The 10,726-nt window shown below is 34.1% G+C and overlaps 1 protein-coding gene and 1 non-coding gene across 8 annotated transcripts; one reads left to right on the forward strand and one right to left on the reverse strand.

Annotated features, from left to right (window-relative positions):
- LOC105167722 lies at nucleotides 950-6,831 on the forward strand. 4 transcript variants are annotated; one of them, XR_848273.2, is made up of 7 exons: nucleotides 950-1,162; nucleotides 4,701-4,749; nucleotides 4,949-4,981; nucleotides 5,085-5,190; nucleotides 5,622-5,782; nucleotides 5,877-5,937; nucleotides 6,587-6,831. It is a non-coding gene; the product is annotated as an uncharacterized LOC105167722 (transcript). The 4 variants fall into 4 exon arrangements; XR_848270.2 differs by lacking the exon at nucleotides 5,877-5,937; XR_848274.2 differs by lacking the exon at nucleotides 5,877-5,937 and having other exon boundaries at nucleotides 6,591-6,831.
- LOC105167721 lies at nucleotides 6,355-9,817 on the reverse strand. Of its 4 annotated transcripts, none has more exons than XM_020695656.1 (8): nucleotides 9,545-9,817; nucleotides 9,371-9,470; nucleotides 8,841-8,995; nucleotides 8,553-8,649; nucleotides 8,390-8,468; nucleotides 8,227-8,296; nucleotides 6,825-6,953; nucleotides 6,355-6,638 (listed from the first exon to the last, which is right to left on the reverse strand). In XM_020695656.1, the coding sequence occupies exons 2-7, from the start codon at nucleotides 9,467-9,469 to the stop codon at nucleotides 6,827-6,829; spliced, it is 627 nt and encodes a 208-aa protein (XP_020551315.1). In that variant the 5' UTR covers nucleotide 9,470; nucleotides 9,545-9,817; the 3' UTR covers nucleotides 6,355-6,638; nucleotides 6,825-6,826. The 4 variants fall into 4 exon arrangements, with proteins under 4 accessions (XP_020551315.1, XP_011085843.1, XP_020551314.1 ...); XM_011087541.2 differs by having other exon boundaries at nucleotides 9,371-9,453; nucleotides 9,545-9,816; XM_020695655.1 differs by having other exon boundaries at nucleotides 8,841-9,001; nucleotides 9,545-9,812.

The following is a 10,726-nucleotide window of genomic DNA, read 5'->3' on the forward strand; positions in this document are numbered from 1 at the left end:
AAAGAAATTTTTGAATTAAAATTAAAATAATAGTGAAATATAATGTGAGTGTGGTAAATATTTGTGTACAGTATAAAATATAAACTCAAAATAACCTAAAAATTAAGAGAGCAATGAAAGAATAAGCGAGAATTTTAGGATAATATTACTAAATAACTGCATAAGGCCTCTATTTATAGACGAGTATAGAGTAGGATATGGGGGTCGTTGTGGGTTCCCGCCGTTGGAAAGCCCTTTATATATGCGATCATCCAGAAAAAACAGTTTGTGAATAGGACTTAGTTTGACTGAGATACGCTAGGTGGGCTAAGTCTTGCCATGTCTGCCTAAAAATCATAGAATTGGTTAATTGCGAATTCTCAGCTCATTTACTATCGATTTTCTTGAAATCACTTGAAAATTTTTTAGAATGATGTATCGTAATATGTTGACAAGCTGTATAATGTATCCGACCGGCTATATAATGATATGTCTGGTTGTAATGGGCTTGTTTGTTGGATCTGTCAATTTAATAAAGTATAAAGTAAGCTTGTGGGTGTTTCCTCCGTACTAGTGGGCCAGTTGGGCTGTCCTGCTTTCTGTTTGTTGGCTTGATCCAATATTTTTAGGATAAAACAATACCAAATAATTAGAAACTAAAATACTGTATTAGACTTACTTCGAACAAACCATTCTGAAACTCTATTTGGATTAATGGATTTCAAATTATAAATTTCAATCCCTGGTACTAAGTTTTTTGAATTTGTTCAAATAATTTTAAATTGAAAAAATTAAGTACTTCACGTCTAAATTTTAATTATATTTTATTGAATATTAATAAAACTCAAATTATTTAATACAAAGTAATTTAAGAAAAATATTCAAATATTTCCCTCGAGTCCAAACCCGCATAAAGGAAAGAAACGCTATTAATAAGCCTGCTTGTGTTATGTCATAAGCAATGCGTTTTTCTTTGAGTCGGTGAAGCTTAGCACATTTGTCGCATTTCTCATAACGCCCATCCGTACTGTCACCTTTCTGCTCCCACTGAGAATTCAAGAACCACACTTGCGATACCAACGCCTTGGTACTCTTTTCTTCAATCTGCCGTCTATTGATCTCGTGACGTTTCATTACCTTGAATTCTTGAAAATGGGCTTGATTTTTTCCTCAACTGGTTAAGGTATCTCTTTTTACTTTTCTATTGGGTTATGTAGTGGATTTTGAGTTCATTTTTCTCTCTTTGAGTACTGAAATTTTCTAGAAGTTGTCTTGGAACAGTCTTTTTGTGGTTTTAACATGTTCTTGTTTATATAATGTTTTTAGTTATTTGTAGTGTTTGCTATAACTTGCACAAAAAGGTTTTAATCTGTATTGTTGGTTTTGGTTTTGTAATATTCTTGAAGATGATTTTTCAATACAAAGGGAAACTTGGTACTAGGAAGTAAGTAGTTGTCTGTTAGGCATTACTCTTAGAGAGTGGAAATGGATTTAGTAAATAAGAGGCAAGTTTACCCATAGGATAGGGACAATACTTTTGGTGCTCTGCTTTATGGTATTTTTGAAAGTTCTAAAATTAAGAAAACACGACACATTTGGTTCTCTGTTTTAAAACAAAAATGTTGAACCCCCTATCCCTCTGGGAATAAAAGTGTAATATTGCCATAAATGTGAAGTGGGCCAACTTCTTTTGTTTTCCAAGTACGTAGAATTTGTAGTATATGAAAAATCATGGTCATAGTTTGAAAGAATTGGCAATTTGTGTAGATATAGATTGGGAGCTTTAATCCAAAACTCTCTGATGATGAATGCAGTTGAAACTCGGTTATTTTCTTTTTATCGTGTTAAGGGTTGAGTTTCTCCCTAGCTTCAGTATTCATAAATGATATAGCATATTGAAATGAAGATAGGAAGCGTGATATTTCTTTCCAATTTTTTATGTTGAACTTTAATGTGAAAGAAGCCATCTTTTTCTGAGTTTTTGTGTTTTGGAGGTGGTTTGAATTTTGTGTAACAGCTCGTTTGACCAAAAACGATTGGTGAAATTGATTTATGATATCCGGAATTGGTGAGGATTAATTTCTTGTATAATCATTGGAAGTAAAATTTTTATACTTCATGAAATTAAATTAACAAGTCCTTTTGACATTGCCTAAAAGCTGAAGAAATGCACTAAATAATATATGAGGATGCAAAAAGAGAAAGGAAACGTGTGAAGATTTCAGAGGTAACTGTAACTGCTAGAGTTAATTGGTTGTAAATCCTCCAAAACAGACTATTTTGAACTGGGGCTTTAATTTCAAGATCCCTACTTGAGTGATTTATTTTCCCTTTCCCAGACATACTTTGATATGTTCATGATTTCAAGTAGTTACAGGTAGTTGTGGTCTAGTTTCTTTTGTCACATTGCTGTTCTTTATTAAGCATTGAAAATGAGCAAGAATACTCGTAATAAAAAAGATTTAGGTTGTATATGCGTCAAAAACATACAGAAATTTGCGATAATTACAAATGTAATGCTAGGTTTGCTGATAAAGCACAACCTGTACAGAGAACTCCCTTCCAACATAACTTACTTTACCCAAAAGTTTGTATGCATAATCTTCCTTTTGGGCTTCCGGAGGGGCTAAAGACTTATGGTCATAACTTACTTTACGTTATTAGCCCCTCTGCCTTTTTACTCAGATCGTACTTAGTGTCATCTCTAATAACGTGCACCTTTTTATCCATTGGTGATCAATCATGTGTACATATGTCTTAGCCGTGGACCGACTTTTACCTGTCGAACGCTATACCTTATGCCAAGGGATTAGGATCAAGGATTGAGATGGCCTAACCCCATCCATGCATAAATATGTTTGGGGCCGTTTCAGACATAGTTCGGATGCATAGATATTACTGCATTTTTCATTCAAGTGTTTAATGAAGTTTTCACACTAGCCGTTCATCTTGTTAAAAGTATTTATAGGGAGTGTCTGCAAAAATTAATTAAAATGCTTATCAACCTATTACAAAAGTTAAGTTGGATTGGGCCATTTGGGCAGCGTGTTCTGCTTCTCAGAAGCTAAATTTCAGCTGCTTTTTAGCAAAAGCAAGAAACATCAAGGAGTATGCTTCTACTACTTCTTGGTGGTTTTGTTATTTTTGGAATTTACTTTAGAAATTTTTATCCTTCGATAATCTATATTATAATACTATTTCAAAAATATCCTCTAAAAAAGAAAAACTTTTGGATTACGGTATTATCCTACAAAAGAATTCTAAGCATGAGTTGTTTTTTCTATGAAGCATTCTATTCCCATTTTCAACTACTTTTGAAATCAATTTCTGAACAGTTTCCACTTTTAAAGCTAATATTTTTTCTTAAAATCACTTAAATTCAACTTTAGAAAGCAGAAGTCCATGCTAACACGCCCATAATATTATTTAAATATGGCAGGAAGATTCACACATTTTCATTATTTAAAAGTAAGCTTAGCAAAGAAGGATCTACAAAGAGACAAGTTATGATGGAGAAGGATAACATATGTTTACATCAAAACAAACATTCAAGTGATTACCTCCAAGAACTATTCGGTTTGGAAATTAGGAGGATCGTTTAAATATTTATTTCTTTAACAACAATTCTTTTGTCTTACTTCCTTCTCTAATCTCATAACTTTCTTTATCTCTACTCAGTTCTCCAGCATGCCTCCTTCAATGAATCACAGCCCATATTTGTAGGCACATAGATGATAAGATCTTGGTACTTAAATGATACTTCCTCTAGTTTCTTCTCTTTTCTAACCTTATGGGTTCATATTTATCACAAGCTGCAGCCATTGTCATAGTGAAATTGTTGCCTTGTCATCGCCCTAAATGCATGCTGTAGGCTAGATTCTCACATGAGTACCAATGAGATTTTGGGTTGTGCGGCTGGCAAACTTTTTAATTTATTTTTTAATATCTTCACAATGAATTATTATATTAATATGTTGGTAGCCAGCAGCCGAATTGCTGCTCTAGGAGGAACTGACGTTTTAACTAGCCTCTTTGACTTAGCATCATAACGTAAAATTTATTGTTATTTCCTATTCCTCCTTCCACCTTGTAGTTTAAGTCAATGCAAGCATTCCGCCTTGAGATCCTTTTCTATCGCAAAGGAGAAGAAGCTTCCTGCCATTTTATTTACAGACCCCTCATTTTTCATACAACATAATGATATGATATATGCTGGTCATGTATTTTCAAAATGATCCTTTTCCTTGTGTTTCTTTCTGTTGGTATTTTCTGTATGTTATGTTTCATGCCTGTATTTGTGGATGCTCGTATGGATGTATACTTTTGTATGTATTTCCCGTGGCATTAAAAATACGATTCATGAAAAAATCCTGTCCGACTTAATTTATGTAGAGGTGATCTTTTGAATTAGTGTAGAAATTCTTGTTTGAAGCATTTTGAAAACGATTTAAATAAACGATCAGGCAGCTCCTTGCTAAGTCATGGATCACAAGTTTTGGTCGATTCATTTTCCAATCAACACCGCCCCTCTTGTCATTTGGCTACTCTAAGTTAGGTTAATTAACGAGGTCATATTTTAATTATCGAATCATATTTGATTTGGATTCTGTTAAAGGGGCTGAGAACTGCCGTGATAAACTTCATATAAGAAAGCATATATTTCTCGACATTTGAAATCTGTTTATTTCCAACTGTTCCTCTCCAACCTATTCTTCAAACAGGAAATGGAAGGGACCTCCAAAATGCAGGGAAGACATCAAGGTTGTTGCTGTGAGTGAACTTGAGATTGTTGCACATCTCTCTCTTTCTCTCTCTCACACACACACTTGCACACATGCATGCGAACTCATGCAAGCACATGTTTCCTATCACGTGTAATCAGATTCAGGCCCTTTCATGCACACTACCACCTATTTCTTGCTCTGTTTCATTTCTGATTTCACAATACTTATTGATGTTGTTCCTCCAGACAGGTGGCTACAACAAGGATATGATTCCAACTGTAGGTGTCTTCTCGACTTGTTTATTTGTGAACTGCCTCAGCTACTAAACTTTCTAGCAATAACAATTCTTAACACAGAAATTCTTCTGCAACCCAAAAACAGGTGGGATTTAACATGCGTAAAGTCACAAAAGGAAATGTGAAGATAAAACTTTGGGACTTGGGAGGCCAAGGGAGATTTTGTTCCATGTGGGAGCAATATTGTCGAGGTGCCATGCTTCTACTTGCTGTTTGTTATACCATGTGCTTATGTTCAGCAGATATTCCTTTTCTGTTAAAAATTATATCGAGCCATGTGCAATCCTTTCTGGTCCATACACCGAGCCAAAACAATTTATTGATACCTGTTGAGATTTCTACATGTGCTGGCGTTTTCCATGTTCATCAACTGAGTATTTCTCTAGTGAATTGGCGATCGAACAATGGGCTGGCCACTCTCTTTGTCTTCATCCAGTTCAAGCCATCACGCTAGAGAAATTATCAACCACGAGCCAATTTATTGCAAACTGACTTTTGAAAGATTAGCAAGATTCTGAATATTTTCTATTTCATGCTATCAAATTTCGTTGTCTTTTTGGATAGAGTGTATCATTCATCCAGTGCGTCTTTCTTTCCAAAATGATCTTCCTACTTGATGCAGATATGTCGTCGATGCTGCTGATAGGGACAGCATCCCTATCTCTCAAAGTGACTTGCACGATCTCTTGAAGAAACCTTCGTTAGGTGGGATTCTCTACTCATCCTTGGGAACAAAATTGACAAATTAGAGGCACTGTCAAAGCAAGCACTCGTTGATCAGCTGTACGTATAAATGTGTTCAATAGCCTTTATCTCGTTCCTTTCTATATCTTTGCGAACATTTACTGCCATTCTTTTTTTCCATTTTCCTCTCTAGAGATTTAAATTCAATCACAGATAGGGAAGTATGCTGCTATATGATCTCTTGCAAGGAGGAGGTAAACATATACGTCGTTATTGATTGGCTCATTAAATACTCGAAAACAGCAAAACAACCATGTATGCTGTGAAATACGATAGTCGACAAGTAGAAATCCATGTTGGTGGTGTATGCCCATGTTTGTTTTGGTTGCTGCTCGCTCAGGCAAGCTGTCTATGTTTACTACTTACATAGCACAAGTGTACAAGCTATTGTCTGATTCATCCAAGGTTTTGATGGATTTGTTGCAATTAAAAGTTTGTGTGAATAAGAGTCAATCAACTTGGTTCGGTTGAAGTTGTCATAGATATCTCCATTAGCAGATGATAATGATGATCTGGGCTGTGCCTTAACATGTAATAATTTAGTACTAACTGTTAACAGTAGTAGACAATATGTTCAAGAATCCTAAAGAAAGTGGAAACAGAGAGGCTGCTTGAAAGAAAAATTTCTTAACATTATATAAATTTAAGGATTGAATCGTTCGTAGTTTATAACTGAACAATACGGCACAAATCTTGGATGCTCGCCTCCGTTCATTGGCAATAGAAATCAATGATCGGTCATGTGCATCCTCTACTACTTTTAATGCTTATTGTTGGTATTAACTGTTGCTGTACGATGAATTTTTCATATATGAATCAATACGCTAACATCTTTTCACTTAGGTAGGACATTATTGCAGTCGCTCCCGTCTGGCTGTCCTCGTCGATTTTGCAACTGTTGCAAGAAATTAAAACCCAAGAATTAGTAAACGGAGAGATACCGTTGCAGAGCCGTGTAAACTTGAGGTGAGTGACTGGCGAATTTAATGACATCTGGAGATTGTCTGTCCCATGTTTACTTAGGTAGCTGCATTATTGTAAGAACTTAGCAGAAAAATTATGTTGGGACGGTACATCTTACCATCATAATGTGATCTGGCTTTTGTTTTTCTTCTTGTTGCTTCTGGTAATAGCTTGGTTGAAGACTTCAGAATAGGCAGCATTGAGTGATTTCCCCATGAGTTGATGAGATGTTCTTGCTTGATTCATGCTGTTTTCATAATATATGGAATTAGTGAGGGTGAAATTGTAAAATTATTAAAATATTTATTTTTTATGGGCTCATAAAATATTTATTTAATTAATTGTTATTTAAGAAGTAAAAATTTCTTAATTAGTTTCAAGTTTAATTTTTGACAAAAATACAAAAATTTGGGGAAAAATGCAAATTCAGACTCATATGAAATAGAAAATTTGCAAAAAGGCCCCTCTGTTAAAGTATGGTCTCCGAATGAACCCTGGGAATTTTGGGTAAATTATGTTCGCACCACATAAGATCATTCTAATTATACTAATACCTCTTGATTTTTGAAAAATTATAATTACACCTTTTAAAATTATAATTGTAATTACTTAAAAATATTTTACATAAAAATGCCATAAGGTACATTACACTAACATTCTTCTCTATGGTACCATAATTTCATAAAGGGCAAGAGCAAAAGGTGTGTGTAATTAGATATAGGATAAATTATAATGAGCTCCCTTGAGATTTTCATAATTATAAACACTCTTTTATTGTTTGAAAAATCGTAAATACCCCTTGAATTAACGGCTAACTAACAAATATCCTTTTGCAACAATTCATTGTGGGAAATATTTGTTAGATGCTAATTAATCTCAGGGGTACTTGTAAATATTTAAACAACGAATAATTATTTATAATTATTACAAATTTAAGGAAGCCCATCGTAATTTATAATTAGATTTAATTTTAGAGAACTGTCCATGTAATTTATCCTAAAAAATTTACTTAACATAGATCAAGAGTTACGATTTTGATTTACATAAATTAACTATCTTATTTAATTTAGATCAACTTACTAAACTCAATTTTCGTTTAAAAAAAAATCTGGTCAAAATAAGAATTTTTCTTAATTTTCGTAGAGTATTTATTTCTTGCACATTTCTTATTTCATAAAGAATAATTGCACTTTACCCCAAAGCGATCTATTAAAATTTTGCAACCTTTTTTATCTCCTTATAAGTTTCAAAAATATTTTATAACAATAGAAGAACTTACAAAGCTCCTAGAATAAATTTAGGAAAAATCAAAGCTTACGTCCCTAAAAAATTAACAGTTGACTAACAAATATCCTTCATGACAGTCCATTGTGGGAGTTTTTGTAATTTTTCAAACAATAAAAAGATATTTATAATTATATTAAACTTTAAAGGAGCTCGTTGTAATTTACCCATAACTTTAACTAGAACATCCTCTGAATTAAAGACAGTAACTTGACCTAAGGGAAACCGAGTCCTACCGGTGCAACCGCTTCTCCAAAAATCTGGCCAAGGTCGCCCTCCGAGCCATAGCCACCGTGGGAGTATACCCTATATTCAGTCGTCGACGTTAATCATCAAACAAATATCACAAAATAAACAAAAAATATTATCATCACGGTAAAATTAACAGCAAAAACACACCAGTTTTTCTGGTGCATATTCTTGCACTGTCAGCAAGCCTGGTTGATGTATTCCCAACCATGTACATAGTACCATCAGCCTGCAACACAGGAAAAACGATTTAAGGTAGCAAGAATTAGTGAAGGCATATGTCAGAAACGAGAAGGGGTTGTAAAAGGAAAACCTTTTCGGACAAAGCATCATTGAAAACAGTAGTGCTGGGACAGCCCGCATATAGCATGGTTAACGAAGCAGGCTCAACTGGGAGTTCAGAAATGTTCCTGCACAAGTAAAACGGCAGAATCAGCACTCACGTCTTTCCTGTCTCTTCTTTTACATTTTACACACAGTCTAAAGTAGTCGAGAATTGTCCCTACAGTTCGGAATGCTGCGCTTGATATGTGATTGGTTCAAAACCAGACACGGAATACAATTGGTGTATTTTACAAAGACGGGATTAGATCTGGATTACCTTAAGCTGGTTGAGTTGTCGTTTAGGTCGTAGAGAAATCCGGCGGTTGTGGTGGTCGGAGAGGGGCGGAACACCGGCGTCGAGACAAGAATTAGACTATGTTGTTCTGTCTTAGAGGCGTTCAAGGTGCGCAGGGTGCCGGCCGGGTTCCCACTCTGTCGCTACAAAAATGTCACAAATTAATAAGTTTCCATTACATTCGAATCAAAAATGTAAATTTGGCAATTTAGATTGAATTACTCGATTTTTTTTTGGTGAGCTTATAAGCGTTTTTAAATATCATATAAAATATTCCACCGGCCATTAAGATGTTGCGTAGTATTTGATAAAAAAAAAAATTATAAGCCTTTTCGGAGAATAGTTGGTATTGATACATTATTAGCTCCGTTTATCTTATTTTTAAAATAAGATCCGATATTTTGTAAGTTCAAAATATAAGAAATACGAGAATTTATAAAATCTTTAAATAAATATATACATAATAATAAACTGAACCTAATTCAGAAAAAAAGAAAGGAATTGAATAGAACCTCGCAGAAATTGAGGATGTCTCTCTGTGAATCAAGTGAAGAACTTGTGCTGAGAGACAAGGACGTCTCAACTCCTCCATTACCTGCAAACAAATTCATACTACAATATATATTACATAATTCAGATTCCTAATTTTATCAAAATTCATTTGAAGAAAAAAAAAAAAAAAAAACCTGAATCCGTGAATGAATTCTTGCAACTCTGTCGCTCCACGTCGACGTACTTGGGTGAGTTCAGACCCAGAAAATCTATCTCCATTTCAGACACAAAAAACCAACTGAAAAGGGGGGGATATTTACTCAGACAAAAATGTTAAAGAATGAGAAGAAGTGGGGAAGCAGATAACAAAGAGAGAGAGAGAGAGAGAGGAAATAGAACTGCAGATATAGTAACAATAATGTATAATACTGTAAGGAAATGAAGAGAGAGAGAGAGAGAGAGAGAGAGAAAGAGAGAGAATATATAAGGGGATATTTTGGGTAGGAGGTTCAGGGCCAATGAATGGCCGTCTTTTTACAAAGTGAAAAACACGTGCTGCTGGAGATGAATGAATAATATGAAAAGAGGAAGAACCACCACACATGCTTGCTTGCTGCGGCACGTGAAAATCTTTGGCCATTGGACTTTTTGGTGCTCTACAAATGTCAATTCTCTTACAGTACTATACTGTTGCTGTGCGACTTGGAATATGATGTTTTTGGCTCTCTCTGTAAGGATTTTACCTATCCTATGGTTCCACATTTTCGAGATGACAACGCCTTGGGTTTTAGGGTTGTTCATTAGCTGTTCTAATTTTTTTATAATTGCTTTTAGGGTTAATATGAGGATGTTGTAATTTGGTTTTAGAGATTGATAATGGATGAGGTTTTAATCTATGATCAGAGGTTTAAGGTTGTTTGTTAATTGTCGTATTTATTTTAAATGTAAATTATGATGAATTTTTTTAAAATTTATTATAATTATAAGTACTTTTTCATAATTTAAAGAATTATAAATGTCTCCTTGTAATTAATGATCGTCTAACAAATTTTTTCTATAATGGGTTGTCATGGAAAATATTTGTCAGACGATTGTTAATACTAGGGGGTATAGTGGGTAATTATAATTAAAGATAATTACATTTGTTTCCTTTAAGATTTGATATAATTACATGTAAACTCTTTGTGGGTTGAAAGATTACATCTAGTACCGTCAAGATTTGCTTTCATCTAAAATATATCCCCCCATTGACTTATTTCTGATCCATTAGAGGTCAAATAAATATTTTTATGATCAAATTATCATTCTACATTTTCACACATGAATGCATGTGAAGAGGTATATTATCACATATATAATAGTAGTTTAATCAGAAA

This window comes from Sesamum indicum, linkage group LG8 (genome assembly GCF_000512975.1).
Source record: "Sesamum indicum cultivar Zhongzhi No. 13 linkage group LG8, S_indicum_v1.0, whole genome shotgun sequence".
In the NCBI taxonomy this organism is placed as follows: Eukaryota; Viridiplantae; Streptophyta; class Magnoliopsida; order Lamiales; family Pedaliaceae; genus Sesamum; species Sesamum indicum.

Bases quoted from the DNA above. Each gene is read 5' to 3' on its own strand.
- LOC105167721 (XM_011087540.2), bottom strand. From the start codon at position 9,629: ATGGAGATAGATTTTCTGGGTCTGAACTCACCCAAGTACGTCGACGTG. The intron at 8,469-8,552 runs GTTTTCCTTTTA...CCTGTGTTGCAG, and splicing joins ATGATGCTTTGTCCGAAAAG to GCTGATGGTACTATGTACAT. The intron at 6,954-8,226 runs GTAGGACTCGGT...TTATGAAAACAG, and splicing joins TTGGAGAAGCGGTTGCACCG to CATGAATCAAGCAAGAACAT.